Source organism: Prionailurus bengalensis, chromosome B3, assembly GCF_016509475.1.
Source record: "Prionailurus bengalensis isolate Pbe53 chromosome B3, Fcat_Pben_1.1_paternal_pri, whole genome shotgun sequence".
NCBI classification, from domain to species: Eukaryota; Metazoa; Chordata; class Mammalia; order Carnivora; family Felidae; genus Prionailurus; species Prionailurus bengalensis.
In genome coordinates this window covers 71,646,751-71,667,808 of record NC_057355.1, presented here as the reverse complement: position 1 = coordinate 71,667,808, position 21,058 = coordinate 71,646,751, and the positions used below count along the sequence as shown (strand labels likewise).

Here is a 21,058-nt window from a genome sequence, read left to right as displayed (position 1 = left end):
ATATAATGTTCTCTTCTTCCCAACTTCAAGCCACAGATCAATAACAACTTCCTCCTTTTTTTTTTTAAGTTCATTTATGTATTTATTTATTTTGAGAGAGAGAGAAAGAGAAAGAGAGCAACAAGTTGGGGCAGAGAGAGAGAGGGAGAGAGAGAGAATCCTAAGCAGGTTGTGCACTGCCAGTGCAGAGCCCGACGTGGGCCTCAAACACACGAACTATGAGATCATGACCTGAGCTAAAACCGAATCCCATGGTTAACTGATTGAGCCACCCAAGTGCCCTGGCCACAACTTCCTCCTTAAATAAATTTGTTTACAGTATATATTGATATCTTATTTTCCTAAGCTCTTGTGGCATTTAATGTTCAGTTCAAGGAAGGAAAATTAACACAATATTAATCTGACCACTCATATTGGTAAACAAATGAGAAAGAGTGATAAGATCCAGTGCTGGGGAGGCTATGGGAAAATGAGCATGTTCATGCAAGTTTTTTAGTGAGATGTACTTGTCATTGCATAAAATTCACCTTTTTAAAGTGTAGGTAGTTTTTAGTATATTCACAAAGTTGTACAACCATCTCCGTCAGCTGATTGTAGAATATCTTCATCACTCCCTCCAAAACTGGGTATCCATTACCAGTCATTCCCCATTTTCCCCGCTGCCTAGTCCTTTATAACTACTAATTTACTTTCTGTCTGTATGGATTTGCCTACTCTGGACATTTTTATGTAAATGACATCATACAATGTGTTACCTTTGCGTCTGGAATGTTTTATTTCACATAATGTTTCAAAGTTCATTCATGTTGTAGTAAGTATCATACTTAGCCCCATTTTATGACTGAATAATATTCCATTCTATGTATATACCACATTTCGTCCATTCATGAGATGATGGACTTTTAGGTTGTTTTATTGTTTGGCTATTATTAATAATGCTGCCATGAGAACTTGTATACACATTTTGTGCACACATATGTTTTTCTCTTGGGTTTATACCTATGCATGAAAATTGTTGGATCATGTAACTCTATATTTATTTGAGAAATTGCTGAATTGTTTTCTAAAGGAGCTACACCATTTCATACTTCAGCCAACAATATGTGCATGTTCTAGTTTTTCCACATCCTTGTCAATACTTGTATTGTCTGACTTTTTGAAGCTAGCTGTGCTACATGGGTATGAAATGGTATCTCATTGTGGTTTTGATTTACCTTTCCCTAATGACTAATGATGTGGAGCATCTTTTTATGTGCTCACTGGCCATTTGTATATCTTATTTGGAGAAATTTATGTTCATATCTTTGTGCATTTAAAAAGTTAGTTATTTGGTTTAAATATGATTTATTGTCAAGTTAGCTAACATACAGTATATACAGTGTGCTCTTGGCTTCGGGAGTATATTGCCATGATTCATCAATTACATACAACACCCAGTGCTCATCCCAACAACTGCCCTCCTCAGTGCCCAGCACCCATTTTCCCCTCCCCCTGCACCCCCCATTAACCCTCAGTTTGTTCTCTATATTTGAGTCTCTTATGGTTTGCGTCTTTCTCTGTTTGAAACTATTTTTTTTTCACCCCTTCCTTTCCCCTATGGTCTTCTGTTAAGTTTCTCAAATTCCACATATGAGTGAAAACATCTGATATCTGTCTTTCTCTGAATGACTTATTTCACTTACCATAATACCCTCCAGTTCCATCCATGTCATTGAAAAGACCAACATTTCATTCTTTCTCATTGTCAGGTAGTATTCCATTGTGTGTGTGTGTGTGTGTGTGTGTGTGTGTGTATACACACACACCACATCTTCTTTATCCATTCACCAGTTGATGGACATTTGGGCTCTTTCCATAACTTGGCTATTGTTGATAGTGTGATAGCACTGCTATAAACAGTGGGGGTACATGTGCCCCTATGAATCAGCACTCCTGTATCCTTTGGATAAATTCCTAGTAGTGCTATTGTTGGGTCATAGGGTAATACTATTTTTAATTTTTTTGAGGAACCTCCACACTGTTTTCCAGAGCGGCTGCACAAGTTTGCATTCCCAACAGTGCAAGAAGTTTCCCGTCTCTCCACATCCTCACCAACATCTGTTGTTTCCTGAGTTGTTCATTTTAGCCACTCTGACTGGTGTGAGGTGGTATCTCATTGCGGTTTTGGTTTGTATTTCCCTGATGATGAGCGATGTTGAGCATCTTTTCATGTGTCTGTTGGCCATCTGGATGTCTTCTGTGGAAAAGTGTCTATTTATGTCTTCTGCCCATTTCTTCACTAGATTATTTGGTTTTTGGGTGTTGAGTTTGGTAAGTTCTTTATAGATTTTGGATATTAACCCTTTATCTGATACGTCATTTGCAAATATCTTCTTCCATTCCATCAGTTGCCTTTTACTTTTGTTGATTGTTTCCTTTGCAGTGAAGAAGCTTTTCATCTTGATGAGGTCCCAAAAGTTCATTTTTGCTTTTATTTCCCTTACCTTCAGAGACGTGTTGAGCAAGAAATTGCTGCAGCTGAGGTCAAAGAGCTTGTTGCCTGTTTTCTCCTCTAGGATTTTGATGGTTTCTGTCTCACACTTAGGTCTTTCATCCATTTAGAGTTTATTTTTGTGTAGGGTATAAGAGAGTGGTCTAGTTTCATTCTTCTCCATATTGCTGTCCAGTTTTCCCACCACCATTGGCTGAAGAGACTGCCTTTTTTCCATTGTATACGCTTTCCTGATTTGTCAAAGATTAGTTGGTCATACATTTGTGGGTCCAATTCTGGGTTCTCTATTCTATTCCATAGGTCTTTGTGTCTGTTTTTGTGCCAGTACCATACCATCTTGATGATTACAGCTTTGTAGTACAGGCTAAAGTTTGGGATTGTGATGCCTCCACCTTTGGTTTTCTTTTTCAACATTACTTTGGCTATCCAGGGTCTTTTGTAGTTCCATACAAATCTTACAGTTATTTGTTCTATTTCTGAGAATAATGCTGGTACAATTTTGATTGTGATTGCATTGAATGTGTAGATTGCTTTGGGTAGTAACAGCATTTTAACAATATTTGTTCTTCCAATCCATGAGCATGGAATGCTTTTCCATTTCTTTGTGTCTCCTTAAGTTGTTTCATAAGTTTTCTTTTTTTCTCAATATATGAAATTTATTGTCAAATTGGTTTCCATACAACACCCAGTGCTCATCCCAAAAGGTGCCCTTCTCAATACCCATCACCCACCCTCCCCTCCCTCCCACCCCCAATCAACCCTCAGTTTGTTCTCAGTTTTTAACAGTCTCTTATGCTTTGTTTCATAAGTTTTTTTATAGTTTTCAGCATACAGATCTTTGACTTCTTTGGTTAGGTATTTTATGGTTCTTGGTGCAATTCTAAATGGGACCGATTCCTTGATTTCTCTTTCTGTGGCTTCATTATTAATGTACAGAAATGCAACCTATTTCCGTACAATGATTTTATATCCTGCGACTTTGCTGAATTCATGTATCAGTTCTAGCAGTTTTTTGGTGGAATCTTTCAGGTTTTCCATATAAAGTATCATGTCATCTGTGAAAAGTGAAAGTTTGACATCTTCTTTGCCAATTTGGATGCGTTTTATTTCATTTTGTTGTCTGATTGCTGAGGCAAGGACTTCCAACACTATGTTAAACAACTGTGGTGAGAGTAGACATCCCAGTCTCAGGGAAAGCTCTCAGTTTTTCCCCATTGAGGATGATATTAGCTGTGGGCCTTTCATATATGGCTTTTGTGATGTTAAGGTATTTTCCTTCTATCCCGACTTTCTTGAGGGTTTTTATTAAGAAAGGATGCTGCATTTTTTCAAATGCTTTTTTCTGCATCTATTGACAGGATCATATGGTTCTTATCCTTTCTTCTACTGATGTGTTGAATCATACTGATTGATGTGCAAATATTGAAGCAGCCCTGCAGCCCAGGAGTAAATCCCACTTGGTCATGGTGAATATATATATTTTTTTAATTTTTTTTTTCAACATTTATTTATTTTTTTGGGGGACAGAGAGAGACAGAGCATGAACGGGGGAGGGGCAGAGAGAGAGGGAGACACAGAATCGGAAACAGGCTCCAGGCTCTGAGCCATCAGCTCAGAGCCTGACGCGGGGCTCGAACTCTCGGACTGTGAGATCGTGACCTGGCTGAAGTCGGACGCTTAACCGACTGCGCCACCCAGGCGCCCCATGAATATTTTTTTTGTGTGTACTGTTAAATTTGATTTGCTAATATCATGTTGAGAATTTTTGCATCCATGTTCATCTGGGATATTGGCCAGTAATTCTTGTTTTTAGTGGGATCTCTGTCTGGTTTGGGAATCAAGGTAATGCTGGCTTCATAGAATGAGTCTGCAAGCTTTCCTTCTGTTTCTGTTTTTTGGAACAGCTTGATAAGGATAGGTATTAACTCTACTTTAAACGTCTGGTAGAATTCCCTGGGAAGCCATCTGGCTCAGAACTCTTATTTGTTGGGGAATTTTTGATAATTGATTAAATTTCTTTGGGTCTGTTCAAATTTTCTATTTCTACCCATTTGAGTTTTGGTAATGTGTGATGTCCATTTCTTCCAGATTGTCCAGTTTGTTGGCATATAATTTTTCATTGTATTCTCTAATAATCGTTTGTATTTCTGTGGTGTTGGTTGTGATCTCTCCTCTTCCATTTGTGATTTTATCTATTTGGGTTCTCTCTTTTCTTTTTAAGAAGTCTGGTTAGGGGTTTATCAAATTTATTTATTCTTTCAAAAAAACTCAGCTCTTAGATTATCGATCTGTTCTGTTTTTTTTCCTCTATATTGTTTATTTTTGCTCTAATCTTTATTATTTCTCATCTGCTGGCCTTGGGGTTTCTTTGCTGTTTTGCTTCTAGTTCCTTTAGGTGTGCTGTTAGATTTTATATCGGGATTTTCCTTGTTTCTCGATATAGGCCTGGATTGTAATGTATTTTCCTCTTAGGACTGCCTTTACTGCATCGTAAAATGTTTGGACATCATATTTTCATTTTCATTTGTTTCATATATTTTTTAATTTCTTCTTTAATTTCCTGGTTGACCTATTTATTGCTTAGTAGGATGTTCTTTAACCTCCATGCATTTGGAGGCTTCCCAAATTGTTTTCTTGTGGTTAATTTCAAGTTTCATAGCATTGTGATCCTGAAAATATGCATGGTATGATCTCAATCCTTTTATATTTATTGAGGGCTATTTTGTGACTCTGTATGTGACCTATTTTTGGAGAATGTTCCATATGCACTTGAAAAGAATGTGTATTCTGCTACTGTTGGAGGAAAGTTCTGAATATATCTGTCAAGTCCATATGGTCCAGTGTATCATTTAAAGTCATTGTTTCTTTATTGATTTTATGCCTAGATGGTTGTTGTAAGTGGAGTATTAAAGTCACCTACAATTACCATATTATTATCCTTAAGATTGCTTATATTTGTGATTAATTGATTTATATATTTGGGTTCCCTCAAATTGGGGGCATAAACATTTATAATTGTTAGCTCTTCTTGATGGATGGACCCCTTAATTATGACACAATGCCCTCCTCATATCTTGTTACAGTCTTTAGTTTAAAATCTAGTTTGTCTTGGGGCTCCTGGGTGGCTCAGTCAGTTAAGCGTCCGGCTTTGGCTCAGGTCATGATCTCACAGTTTGTGAGTTCGAGCCCTGTGTTGGGCTCTGTGCTGACAGCTCAGAGCCTGGAGCCTGCTTCAGATTCTGTGTCTACCTCTCTCTCTCTGCCCCTCCCCTGCTTATGCTCTGTCTCTGTCTCTCTCTCTCTCAAAAATAAACATTAAAAAAATAAAATCTAGTTTGTCTTATATAAATATGGTTACTCAGCTTTATTTTGACTTCCAATAGCATGATCAATGGTTCTCCATCCCCCAACTTCCAATCTGCAGGTGTCTTTAGGTCTAAATCTGCAGGTCTAAAAGGAATCTCCTAGAGGCAGCATATGATGGATCTTATTTATTTATTTATTTGTTTATTTATTTATTTATTTAAATCCATTCTGATACACTGTGTCCTTTGATTGGGGCATTTAGCCCATTTGCATTCAGAGTGTTTATTGAATGATATGGATTTAGTGTCATTGTGTTGTCTGTAGGTTTCATGATTATGGTGATGTCTCTAGTCCTTTGTAGCATTTCACTCACAGAGTCCCCATTAGGATCTCCTGCAGGGCTGGTTTAGTGGTCATGAACTCCTTCAGTTTTTGTTTGTCTGGGAAAGCCTTTATCTCTCTTATATTATGAATGACAGCCTTGCTGGATAAAGGATTTTTAGCTGCATATTTTTCCTATTCAGCACATTGAATATTTCCTGCCACTTGCTCTGGCCTGCCACATTTCAGTGGACAGGGCTTCTACTATCCTCATGTGTCTACACCTGGATTAAGGACCGTTGTCCCTAACTGCTTTCAGAATTCTCTATCTTTGTATTTTGCCAGTTTCACTGTGATATGCCATGGTGACGACCTGTTCTTGTTGATTCTCAAGGGAGTTTTCTGTGCCTCTTGGACTTGGATTTATGTTTCCTTCCCCAGATTACGGAAGTTCTCAGCTATAATTTCCTCAAATAAACCTGCCCCTTTCTCTCTTTCTTCTTCTTCTGGACCTCCTATGATATGTATATTATTACATTTCATTGAATCGCTTAAGTCTCTAATTTTCCCCCTGTGGTCTAGTATTTTACTATCTCTCTTTTTTTTCAGCTTCATTATTTTCCATAATTTTATCTTTATTTCATTTACTTTCCCCTTTGCTTCCTCCATCATTGCTGCCATTGCATATAGCTTATTTTGCATCTCATTTACAACACTTCTTAATTCGCTTTGACTATTTCTTAGGTCCTTGATCTCTGTGGCAATAGATTCTCTGCTGCCTTCTAGGCTTTTTTCAAGCCCAGTTATTAGTCTTGTGACTATTATACTAAATTCTTGTTCAAATATATTGTTTATATCTGTTTTGAGCAATTCTCTGGCTGTCATTTCTTCCTGAAATTTCTTTTGAGAACAATTCTTCTGTGTAATCATTTTGGCTAGTTGTCTGTCTTTGACATGATTTAATAGCTTGTTATGTGTTGTGCACCTGAGAGTACTACTGTATTAAAAAGGGGTCATATACTCTCCAGGGCCTTGCCTTTCAGGAAGTATTTTTAGAGTGTGTTGCATGCTCTCTGCTGTTGTGACTCTGGTTGCCTTATCTCCCTACTCGTAGTGGCAGTTTTGACCTTCCACCAGGTGTGTGTTGATTTGTTCACTGAAGTAACTCTGCAAAAAAACTGATAAAGGGAGGGGGTGGAAGAAACCTTATCCTATGCAAAGAGAAATGACAGGGGCAGGGAAAAAATTACCAGGCAGAGATTCAGAGAAACTATACAGCTAAATCCAGACACAGAGAGAGGAAAATAAAGAAGGCGATACAGAAGAGGTGTAAAAAGAATAGATTAAAAATACCTGCTTAAACAAACCAACAACCAGAATAGAGAAGGGAAAGAAGATAAGAAAAGAAAAAGAAACCCACAATAACTACATATATATGTGTATATATATATACATGTATATATATAAATACATATATATGTGTGTGTGTACACACACACACACACACACACACACACACATATATGTGTATTGACCAAGAATCAAATCAGAAAATGCAAAACCCCTGGACCATTGTCTGATGATGCCTTGGAGCTGGTGGCTGTTCTGGTCTGGAGGAGGGGACCTTCTGGTTCAGTCAATGTCAATCTCTCTCCAGTAGACAGGAAGTTGCCAGGCACAGAGGGGCAGAGTTTGGTGTAAGAAGGTCCCATCTCCACTGGGGGTCTGCTGTCCTGTTTCATGAAGCCCCACCATGTTGGTGACCTGGAGAAAAATGGCATACCCCAGTCTCTCCTCCCTAGACCAGGTGTTCCAAACCACACTGTTCAGGCAGTCCTCATACTGCCCCGTGGGCACAAGCGGATTGGTTTGTCCCACTCCACAGTCTCATGTGCTCCCAGGTGCTCACTGAGATTCTTAAAGGATTCCACTCCTCCCACCCCAGTTCTGGAGTAGTGCCACTCCACCCAACTGACAAAGGGCCTCTGGCTGGCACCTCAAGGGTCTTTTGTCTTTGGAGTGGCTATCTACCTTCTTCTCACTCAAGGGGAGGGGACTGCTCTCTCCGACTGGGCCTCTGAGTTGACTACTGAGCCAGGGGCTGGCTCCCCCTGCCCCCTAGGGTGGCTGTGGTCCAGGAAAAGTGGAGCCAACCCTGGACCATCACTCCTAAGGCTGTTTGCACATTAGAGACTGGCTCTCCATTTTTTTCCATACCCCAGTCCATGGTCTGGAGAATTTTTTTCTTGTCCAAATACAATCCCGCACTTCCACAGCCTTTCTTTCTCTTACTTTTGTCTCTCCACCGAAGAGGTTCCCCTTTAGTCTGTGCCTATGCTGCCTGTTTTATCTCTTTCAATTTTCTTAAAAAAATTTTTTTTTCAACGTTTATTTATTTTTGGGACAGAGAGAGACAGAGCATGAACGGGGGAGGGGCAGAGAGAGAGGGAGACAGAATCGGAAATAGGCTCCAGGCTCTGAGCCATCAGCTCAGAGCCTGACGCGGGGCTCGAACTCTCAGACCGTGAGATCGTGACCTGGCTGAAGTCAGACGCTTAACCGACTGCACCACCCAGGCGCCCCATATCTCTTTCAATTTTCAAGCATGCACCTCTGTCCTGCCAAGCGGTCTCCATGGGCCCCTGGAGATGTTTCTGCCACTCTGTAGCCTGGATTCTTGGAATTCCAAGTCTTCTGGCCTCAATACTGCTGTGTTTGAGGGATGAGGGAATTTCAGCCCCCCCCCCCACTTCTCTATCATGTTGACTCCTCTCCCTATTTGTGTTTTTATTGTTGAGTTGTAAGAGTTCTTGATATATTCTGGATAATAGACTCTTACCAGATACATGATCTGCAAATATTTTTTCCCCATTTTGTGAACTTTTACTTTGATAGCATGGTTCAAAGCACAAGAATCTTAAAATTTTGATGAAGTCTAATTTATTTTTTCTTTTATTGCTTGTATTTTTGGTATTATGTCTTAAAAATCACATAATCCAAGATCACAAAGATTTAAATGTATGTTTTCTTCCAGGAGTTTCATAGGTTTAGCTCTTACATTTAGGTCTTTGATTCATTTTGAATTAATTTTTTGCATGTGGGTTCAACTTCATTCTTTGCATGTGGATATCTAGTTGTCCCAGCACCATTTGTTGAAGAGCCATACACTATTTGCAGATATCTTATTTAGAAGCATTTTTCAAAATTAAAAATATACATTTCCTGTATTCCAGGAATCCTATCTCTAATTTCTGGAATACTGATGTGAATATATAAAGACATATATTCAAGGACATAAGTCACAGCATTGTTTTAATTATAAAATATTGGATGCAATCAAGTGTCTTAAGTGAGTAATTGATAAGCAAATTGTGATATGTTTGTTTGGTGGAACACACTGTGTCTTAAATAGAATGGGGTAAAATTATATGTACTGGCTTTAAAATATACTATTATATTTTAGAAGCACCTGGGTGGCTCAGTCAGTTAAGGGTCCAACTCTTGATGTCAGCTCAGGTCATGATCTCATGGTTTGTGAATTCAAGCCCTGTGTTGGGTCTGCACTGACAGTCCGGAGCCTGGTTGGGACTCTCTCTCTCCCTCTTTCACTGCCCCTCCCCCCTTTCAAAATAAATCAATAAACTAAAAAAAATTTTAAAAAGATACTATTACATCTTATTGAGTTAAAAATATTTATTGAGTGATACTGTTTACCAGGCACAATGCAAAGTGCTTAAAAAGTACTGAATTAGTTTTTAAATAAAGTATTGACTCATAATACCCCTTTGAGATAGCTGTTATTACTATCCTATTTTACAAGTGAAGTAGCTGAAGTTGTGGCATTCAAGCAACTTGCCCAAAGTCATAGCTAGCAGACAAGGCAGTATATAAATGTCTGAATCTAGAGTTTGCACTTTAATGCATTAGTTACAAATTAATATGCATATGTATTATTTGGAAACAAAGGTTTTCATGAGCACAGTGACAGTCTGATGGAATAACCAGCAAACTATCCATGGTCAGATTGGAAAGATAGGAAGGAAAGGGGAACAAACATGTACTGAGAATCTATTATGTGTCTTTTATTATGCTATGGTCCTTACATAAATTGTCTCATTTAATCCTATGACCTTGTTTTCAAAATATAAGTTACATACCTATTTTACAAAATAAGACCCTAAGAATCTAAGTGTCCAGTTGCATAGCAGGAGGCAAAGTGAGGCTTTCCAGGTTTAAAGAGTAACCTAAGCAACAGTGTGGAGAGGGTAGAGAATGGAGTGGTTGAGTAGCCCGACTAGAGCTGAGGGTTCATTTGGGAAGAGAAGGAAAACAAAGTAGGATTAGTGGAGCCATACTATGAAGTGTGTTGAGTGCCAGACAGAGAACTGAGGAATGTTGACTTTGAAGAGGAGAGTGAAGGATTGGTGAGGATGAGAATGCAGGTGGGAAATACATTATCTTTATACACTTCTCCACTGATCAACTTTGTTACAACTGCATATTATTTTCATAAGTAAAATTATTGAGATGAAAGTATTCAACAAGCATTTTGAGTTCTAACTAGGTATCATAGTGTTCTTGATTCATGGTCATGCAAAGGCCATCAAGAATATACTGTAGTCGAAGAAAAATAAGTTTATTGGCTTTTTGCAGCAAGGGGGGAAATATGCCATGAGGAACATGGGGAATCCAATAGGAAGATGCTAGAAGGGATTTATTATATGATTTGGGTTTGTGTTAACTGACTTTGGGGAGAATGTAAAGAAATAGAGGTTTTCTCTGATTGCTGTCAGAAAGTGGAAGAAAATTCTATGATTAGGTATCTTTGTTTTTAAATTTTTAAAAAGTTTAAATCTTTATTTTTGAGAGAGAGTGAGAGAGGGAGGGAGAGAGAGTATGAGTGTGGGAGGGGCAGAGAGAGAGAGGGAGACACAGAATCTGAAGCAGGCTCCAGGCTCTGAACTATCAGCACAGAACGCAATGTGGTGCTCAAACTCATGGACTGCAAGATCATGACATGAGCTGAAGTCAGACGCTTAACTGATTGAGCCAACCAGGTGCCCCTGTGTTTAGGTATCTTAATTTTTATCTAGAAGGCAATTGGGCTGAAGTTTTACTGGGTAAGGAGGTGGCAGTCACTCATATTAGCCTAAAGAGGGGGATGTTTGGTCATTTTTTATATTTGGGACTGTGTTCTTGATTTTGTCCGTGCTCAGACATAATTATGGAGTGGTCTTGTTTTGTCTTCATCTATCATGTTCACATAGTGACCTGGTTCGAGGGTGGCATTCTGTGGAGTTGTTTATGTTCAACAGGTTTATACAGCAGGCTTGGCTGGTAGTGCTAGGCCAGCTCCTGGCAGCACTAAGCCTTGAGTGATAATTGCCAGGCCAGTTCCCTGGTTCCAGGGGCTGCTTTCCTCTCTGTTACTGTGTGGTTGGGATCCACAAAGGAAAAAGGTAATTCCTGTCCTCAAGGAGCTTTCTTAGGAGTACACGTAAATAAATAAATTATGCCACAACATGGTACATTTACATGTAAATGCAACTTCAACAAATTATATTTTAGCTTGTATCTAAGTTTTATTTCCAACATACTACAAAGGAACTATATCTCTAAAAAAATTTGTTGGAAGAGTTCCTATTGGTCAAGAGAGTTTTGCCCCTCTCTTTTAATATAGAGAAACTGTGTTTAGATAAGCTTGTTGGACTAGGAATAAAAAATGAGTGTCTGTTAAAAATTATAGAAAGGTCTTGGGGAGCCTGGGTGGCTCATTCAGTTGGGCATCCAACTTCAACTCAGGTCATGATCTCATGGTTCCTGAGTTAGAGTCCCATGTCAGACTCTCTGCAGACAGCTCAGAGTCTGGAGGCTACTTCGGATTCTGTGTCTTCCTCTCTCTCTGCTCCTGCCCTGACCATGCTGTCTCTCTCTCTCAAAAATAAATAAACATTAAAAAAATTATAGAAAGGTCTCATGGCTAGTTAAAAGCCACTGCACCTTTAATGTACATTAAACATGTGCAGTCTTTTTGTATATCAATTATACCTAAAAAAACTGAAAAAAATCACTGCACCTTTAATAATTTGGTAAAGGTCATTAGACTTGTCCTAAAACTGAAGGTATATCTTTCAGGGAAGTCTAACTTCTCTCAAAAATTAATCCCATTTTATCACTCCAATTATGATAGGCTTTAGAAAAATTTCACTGCATATTGAATTTGTTCACTGAATACAGTGAATTTAGGTTTTAGTAGTCAGCATAGTTTTGTAAGCCGAGCACAATTCCAGTAGAAAAAGAAAGGCTTTTAATTACTCAGGGTAAGAACTAAAAGATTATTAAAAAAAAAAAACCTTTCACATCTCCAACTTATTCTTTACTGGAATTTGGAAGTATGGACATTTTTGGCTTAAGAATTTTGACTAATTCTCATTCTAAACAGGATGTTTCTCAGGGCAAGTTTCATGTCCTTATTACGAAGACTGTAAATCAGGGGATTAAAGAGAGGAGTCATTATAGAATATGCCACTGTCAGGATCTTCTGCATCAAAGTTGGGATGCCATATGTAGGACTCACATACATTACCATGACTGTCCCATAAAAAAGAGACACCACAACTAAATGAGAACCACAGGTGGCAAAAGCCTTTCTCCGGCCAGCTGCAGAAGGGACCTGAAAAACAGCTCTGAGCAACAAGGTATAGGATCGAAGAATGTACATAATAGTAAAAAAGAGAACAAGGGAGCTCTGAGTATAGAAAACAAATTCAGTAATGGGGGCTGGAGCACAAGACAGAGACATCAGTGGATCCATATCACACAGGAAATGATCAATGATATTGGATCCACAGAAGGGGAGTTGGGAGATGAAGAAAATGGGGATTGGGTAGCCAAGGAATCCAGTAAGCCAGCAGAGAGACACCAGAATTCTACAGAGTTTCCCAGTCATGATGGTGGGGTAGTGCAGTGGGTGGCAGATGGCCAGGTACCGATCATAAGCCATTACTGCCAGGAAGAGACATTCAGTTGTGCCCAGGGAAAAGAAGAAGTAGAACTGGAGGAAGCAGGCAGAAAATGAAATGGTCTTGGTTTTGGAGAGAATGTTGGCTAACATGTTAGGAACTGTGGATGAAGCATACCAGATCTCAAGGAAGGCAAAATTTCCCAGCAGAAAGTACATTGGGGTATGCAGTCGTGGGTCCCATCTTATTGCGCAGATAATGGTTCCATTCCCCAGCAGCGTCAAGACATAAGCCACCAAAAAGAGTGAGAAGAGGAAAATCTGTATCTCCCAGCAACCAGGGAACCCCAGGAGAATAAACTCAGTCACAAGGTGAATGTGTGTTGCTGACCTGTTCATGGGTCTTAAACCTATGAAGAAGAAAAACATGAGGGTAACACAAGTTTCTTTGCTTCCTACATATCTCAAGAACTTAACTGAGAAGAGAACTTAAGCTCTACAGGAAAATATGAGATATTTTGAGACTAGATGGGAATAAATCTCACCTTATTTTGAATTGATTGTGGTTCTAAATCTTAGTTTTCTTTTGCTAGAATGCAGTGCAGCAAGAATTTTCCACATTAGTGGTACAATGTGAAAAATTTCTTTCTTTTTTGATTTCTTTGATCCCTAAGAAGACCTTTTATGATTTTGGTTTGTTTTTCTAAAGCTGATTATGAATCTTCAATGAACAAACTCATCCATTTTCTCTTACTCAGCTTACCTTGTTAAAAAAAGATTTTGAGGACAGCTGGTGTGATATTGGGTTAAACCTTGGCAAAAGAACAAAATTAGTTGACTTACTCATGGAGATAAAACTTACTCCAGGACATTGGATTTTCAGGATAGTCTAATCAAGTGAATTAATTGTCACAGACATCACCTTAGTCAAGATTCAATTGAAGATTGAATATGCCACTGTCAGGATCTTCTGCATCAAAGTTGGGATGCCATATGTAGGACTCACATACATTATCATGACTGGCCCATAAAAAAGAGACACCACAACTAAATGAGAACCACAGGTGGCAAAGGCCTTTCTCCGGCTGTTCTTAAATTTTCCTTTAAAGATTTTCTTTTAAATGTTTTTTTAAATTTATTTTTGAATATATATAGAGAGAGTGCAAGCAGGGCAGGGGCAAAGAGAGAGGGGGACAGAGGATCCAAAGTGGGCCGTGCGCTGATAGCAGTGAGCTGCATGTGGGGCTCAAACCCACAAACCATGAGATCATGACCTGAACTGAAGTCAGATCCTCAACTGTCTGAGCCACCCAGGTGCCCATAAAGATTTTCTTTTAAAGTATCACAACAGTTCAGTGACACCTAAAAAAAATACAAAAGACCAACCATATCAAATATCTTTGCTCTAAAGAATAAGTAAGAATATTTTGAATTATTTCTATTTGCAAGTGTTTATTTTCATGTTTTTACACATACTATACAGAATGAACTGTCTTAGTTTCCATATTCAGATCCTACCTAGTTAAAATAAAGAAAATTATGTTTTCAGTGCAAAGTTTTAGTTCATTTAATAAATAATTTTGGATGATAAAAACAAAGGGATCTTAGATTGAATGGCATTTTTATCTGCAATTTTATCTGGTATAGTTAATTATGTTTTCTGAAAGGGAGAGGGCAATTTCAAATATTTGGATAGGCATGTACTTTTCAATAGTATTTAAGAATTGAACAAAAAGATACCAAGTTTTGTGTTTAAACAACAGAGTAATCTTGCAATTAATTAATATTAGAAAGCACTGAGTAAGAATCTTAAAAACGGTAGTTTCAATATTGAGTTTTCTTGTTAAACTTGTCAAACCACTTGCCTTGTCTAGTGGAGGTCACTAGATATAACTGTCAGGAATGGAAGATAAAGAAATTTGAAAAGCAAATAAGAACAGAGAAGATCTGGACTTTAGTATCACTAGTCCTCTGTTGGTGGTTTTTAAGGAAGCACAAAAAGGAGGCTTGTGCACCCAAGTTCTAAAGTTGGACAGTTTTCTAATCAATGTTGAACTTGAAATATATTTGTTAACCACCTTCACTGGATAAGGTGCTCAATGGACAATTCCCAGACTGTTATTTATGAAGCATAAATAAATCAATTTCCCTGCTACAGGTCAGGAACTAAGTCCAGATTGACAGATTCAAACTAGGAATCAGAATCCTGAGATCTGTGCTTCCTATATTCTTTCTGAAACAATGGGCCATGCCATGCCTTCTTAATGTGAATAACATTTCAGGACACTCTCCATTATAATCAACAACTTCACACTTAATTTCATTTTTTTCTGCAACTGTACCCTGTAAAATTTATTAGCAGAAACATTATTTTTCCTGTAGCCTTTGGTGAAGGTGTTGGTAAGTATAATAGGATAATCAAAGGTTGGGAATGTAATTGAAAAGCCAGGGTAATCAATTTTTATTTTAACCACTGATGAAATAAACTGATGACTTCATAAAGTTCTGTATCACTCTACCCTCTAAAGCCTCCAAAAGTACTTGCTGGGAATAGGTAGGGCATTAGAATGGTGTATTTACCATTTTATACCATTAAAAAATGCCATTTTCACGTTTTTGGCATTTATAAATCATTATATGAGCTACAATCCTAGCCTTTCCATACCTCCTTTCTTTTTTTTTTTTTTAAATTTTTTTTTTTCAACGTTTATTTATTTTTGGGACAGAGAGAGACAGAGCATGAATGGGGGAGGGGCAGAGAGAGAGGGAGACATAGAATCGGAAACAGGCTCCAGGCTCTGAGCCATCAGCCCAGAGCCTGACGCGGGGCTCGAACTCACGGACCCAGAGATCATGACCTGGTTGAAGTCAGACGCTTAACAGACTGCGCCACCCAGGCGCCCCTCCATACCTCCTTTCTAACACAAGCAAACTAACCAACCAATCAACTCAGCATTCTTGGATGGCCACCTCAAGAATACTAGTTTGATTAAATAGCCTCCTTCCAAATGTCCCTCGCTTGATACGCTGTCTTCTCAGTTTGTGTTAGAGAAGAATATAACACCTTATTACTCTTGGAAAGTGAGATTATTTTCAGAAGATGGTCCTTAATAATAAAAAAATAATAGTGGGGAAAAATGGTCCAGATAATCTACTTTAACGTTTTGTTTTACAGATAAGCTTCACAGAGGGTGCATGACTTTTTACCCAAGGAATGTAAATGTCACGTATTCATATATGGAATGTTCACACTGTACTACTACTGAGAAAAAATGACTAATCAGATTTACAGAGTAAAAGGCAGCCTGTAGTATATCACAGCAGTCGTTGTAATATGGACAATTAGTCCCTTTTTCTTACATACAATGATGGATTTCCTGGCTCAGCTTGGAAAAAGGGATGGACACAGAGGAGTTGAACATATAGGCATCTTCTCTTCACTGGCTTCGATGAGGAAAACTCCAGGTGAGGGCATTATATATGGTTCTATGGACTTCCTTAATTTCTGGAGGCTCTAGAAGCGTATTCTCTACGCGTTTACTGAGATCTTGTAACATGTAAAGCTGTGTTTAATCTCAGGGATTAATCCCTCTCAGGGATTACTCTAAAACTCGAAGACGTCCTCATGTTTCCCCTGGAGTGCATCCTCTTTCCAGTCTTTGAGGCTCATCCAGGTTTTGGTAGATTAGCTCCTAGTAGATTAGCTCTGTTGTGAAACAGAATCCAGGGGGAAATACTGAGTAAATTTCAGGATGCTTTCTATTGAAGAGATTGCATTCCACTAAAGAATCACCCTCAGTGGAGATAAGTGCAATAAATAAATGGAAAATTTGCCCATGATTTGAATTCTGAAACTGAGACATGTTTGTGAATAACTTTAAAGTTAAATTCACTATATTTTTCTGTAATGTAATGACCTGGTAGTCGGTACCAGATAGGAACTGCCTTGTGTGACTGAAATTCAAGATGGCAGAAGTCATTTAATTGACTAATCTAATCAAATTGTCAGTTTTCATTTTGATTTCATTTTCTAGTGGGGAATTTGAAATCAGTGCAAACACGAGAAGAAATTTTTTTATCGTTAGTCTTTTGTTTTTCTTCTGAAAAAATAAAGGTTTCTTCTGAGGGCTCTTTTTTTAAAATTAATTTTTATTTTTTTTAAGATTTACATCCAAATTAGTTAGTGTATAGTGAAACAATAATTTCAGGAGTAGATTTCTTAATGCCCCTTACCCATTTAGCCCATCCCCCCCTCCCACTACCCCTCCAACAACTCTCAGTTTGTTTTCCATATTTATGAGTCTCTTCTGTTTTGTCCCCCTCCCTGTTTTTATATTATTTTTGTTTTCCTTCCCTTATGTTCATCTGTTTTGTCTCTTCAAGTCCTCAAATGAGTGAAGTCATATGATTTTGTTCCAGGACTACCACTGACTGATTAATTTCACTTAGCATAATACCCTCCAGTTCCATCCACATAGTTGCAAACGGCAAGATTTCATTCTTTTTGATTGCCAAGTAATACTCCATTGTGTGTATGTATACATATATGGTGTATATATATATCATATATCATATATATATATGATATATATATATCATATATATATATATATATATATCATATATATATATGCCACATCTTCTTTATCCATTCATCCATCGATGGACATTTGGGCTCTTTGCATACTTCGGCTATTGTTGATAGTGCTGCTATGTACATGGGGGTGCATGTGTCCCTTCGAAACAGCACACCTGTATCCCTTGGATAAATACCTAGTAGTGCAATTGCTGGGTCATAGCGTTTTAGTTTTTTGAGGAACCTCTATACTGTTTTCCAGAGTGGCTGCACCAGCTTGTATTGCCACCAACGATGCAAAAGAGATCCTCTTTCTCCGCATCCTTGCCAACATCTGTTGTTGCCTGAGTTGTTAATGTTAGCCATCCTGACAGGTGTAAGGTGGCATCACTGAGGGCTCTTTTTAACCACTTCTTTAAAATATGATTCCTAGGAAAAGGTGACAGTGATGACCAATGAGAAAATCTTGGGGTAGCTTTTAAGTGAACTTGATGTTCAGTGATACTCTACACCATTTCCCCACTGAGTATTCTTGGTTCCTTTGTTAAATATTAGCTGACCATATTTGTAAGGGTTTATTTCTCGGCTCTTATTCTGTTCTGTACGCTTCTGTGTCTATTTTTGTACCAATACCCTTACTGTTTTGATTATTACAACAGCTTTGCAGTATAGCTTGAAATCAGGAAGTGTGATGCCTCCAGCTTTGTTCTTCCTTGGGATTGCTTTGCATATTCAGGATCTTTTGTGGTTCCATTCAAATTTTAGTTTTTTTTTCCCTCTTTCTGTTAAAAAATGCCATTGGAATTTTGATAAGGATTGCATTGTATTTTTTCAGTTTCTTTCATCAAAGTCTTATCGTGTTCAGTGTACAGATCTTTCACTTATTTGGTTAAATTCATTCTTAAGTATTTTATTGTTTTCGATGCTATTGTAAATGGGATTGTTTTCTTTATTTCTTTTTCAGATATTTCATAGTGTATATAAACACAACTGATTTCCATATGTTGATTTTTTTATCCTGCAATTTTATTCAATTTTTTGATAGTTCTAATAATTTTTTGGTGGAGTCTGTAGGATTTCCTATATATGTGATCATGTAATCTGCAGAAACAATTTTTTTCAATATATGAAATTTATTGTCAAATTGGTTTCCATACAACACCCAGTGCTCATCCCAAAAGGTGCCCTCCTCAATACCCATCACCCACCCTCCCCTCCCTCCCACCCCCCATCAACCCTCAGTTTGTTCTCAGTTTTTAACAGTCTCTTATGCTTACTGCAGAAAAATTTACCTTCTTTTCTGGTTTGGATATCTTTTATTTCTTTTTCTTGACTGATTGCTCTGACTAGGACTTCCAGGACTACCACTGAATAGGAATGGTAAGTGTGGACACCTTTGTTTGTTTCTAATCTTAGCAGAAAAGCTTTTGACCTTTGACCATTAAGTATGATGCTTGCTGTGGACTTGTCATATATGGCTTTTATGATGTTGAGGTATATTTCTTCTGTACCCACATTTTTAAGAGTTTTTTAAAGAAAGGGTATTGTATTTTTTCAAATGCTTTTTCTACATCTGTTGAGATGGTCATAAGATTTTTATCCCTCATTATGTTAATGTGTTGTATCACGTGTATTGATTTGCTTATGTCAAACCATCCTTGTGTCCCAAGGATAAGTCCCACTTGATCATGGTTTTATGATCCTTTTAGTGTATTGTTGAATTTGGTTTCCTAATATTTTGTTGAAAATTCTTTGCATGTATATTAATTGGGGATATTGGCAGTAGTTTTCTTGTAGTGTCTTTTTTGGCTTTGGTATCAAGGTAATGGTGGCCTTGTATCATCCTTAGTAACAATACTTTGGCAGCCATACATGAGACAAAGTGGGAGCTTTGAGATCTGTACAAGAGATTGTGAAACCCCAGTGCAGCCCATGATCAAAGAGGACCATTTTGAGTAGGCAGATCCATGCCCAGGTGGCAGACTCACTAACCTGGTTCCTAAGTATAGATTCAGAAACAGCCCCATCTCTCTGTGGACTTGGCTAAACTATATTTGGCCTTAGTTTCACCACCAACACCATCCATCCACCAAAGGACATGGTAGTGGTCACACTTGCCTGTGCCTGCCAACCTCAGTCTGGCTATGGCCCCTGAAGTGCCCTGTGACCCAGCTCTAGCCTTAGTAATGCCAAGGGACTGGGTTGTAGACACATGTTCATGTCCCTGAAGCAGGCCCTATGAACTTGGTCCAACTGTAGATCCTGAAATGGCTGTTTAACTCAGCCATAGACCAGGAACACTCCTGCTGCCAAGCATCAAAAAGTAAAAATACCTATGGATAAATTTAATTAAGGAGGTGAAAGATCTATACACTGAAAACTTTAGGACATTGATGAAAGAAGTTGAAGAAAGACACAAACAGATGGAAAGATATCCTGTTCATGGATTAGAAGAATTAATATTATTAAAATGCCCATCCTACCAAAAGTCGTCTATAGACTCAATGCAATTAAGTATGAAAAGTGAGAAATGTGTTAAGTAACTTGAGGTGGTAATCATTTCACAATGTATACATATATTAAATCATCATGTTGTATATCTTAAAAAACTTGCTGTGCAACTTAAAATATAAAAATTTTATTTGTCAATCATACTTCAATAAAGCAGGAAAAAATGAAGGAGAAATATAAACTTTCTTATAAAAACAAAACTGAGAAAATTTACTGCCAAGTAGACTTGCACTATGAATAATGTTTAATTTTTCAGTCAGAAGGAATGTGATACCAGATGGACACGTGCATCCACCAAAGAAATGAAAAGCATTGGGAATGGAATAAAAGAAACATTTATGGTAGCAATATTTTGTGTTTATGGCATAAGTGAAAGCAAAATTTGTAACATAAAAATACCCCAAAGGATGAGAGTGAGGAATTGGGGATATACTGGTGTAAGTCTCTTTCACAACACATGAAGTAGTATGATATTATTTGAATTTAGACTCTGACTAAATATTTTAAACCCTAGAAAAACAATTTTAAATATTTTAAACAGATAAAAATAATAGGGAAGTGATGGAGTTAAAGTAGATTCATAAAAAATAATACAAAGAAGACAGGAAAGAAAAAGGGAAAGAACTGAACAGATAGAATAAAGAGAATGTAATGAGCAAAATGGTCATTTTAATCCAATCACATTGGAAATTAGATTAAATATAAATGATCTAAAGAAACTAATTAAGAGACTGAGAGTATAAATTAGAAAAAAAGGGACGATGCAACAAAATACTGTCTATAAAAAGTCCTCTTTAAATAAAAATAATTAAAAGTAAAATACTAGAAAAACATGCATGATTCAAACATTGAACAAAAAGAAGTTGGAATAGCCACTTTAATATTAGACAAA

General features: G+C 37.7%; 1 protein-coding gene across 1 annotated transcript; it reads right to left on the bottom strand.

Annotated features, from left to right (window-relative positions):
• Positions 1-12,527: 12,527 nt before the first annotated feature.
• Positions 12,528-13,508, bottom strand: LOC122467913 (olfactory receptor 11H4). The gene has a single exon (XM_043554488.1). It carries the CDS (start codon positions 13,506-13,508, stop codon positions 12,528-12,530), a length of 981 nt encoding a protein of 326 aa, XP_043410423.1.
• Between the last annotated feature and the right edge of the window lie 7,550 nt (positions 13,509-21,058).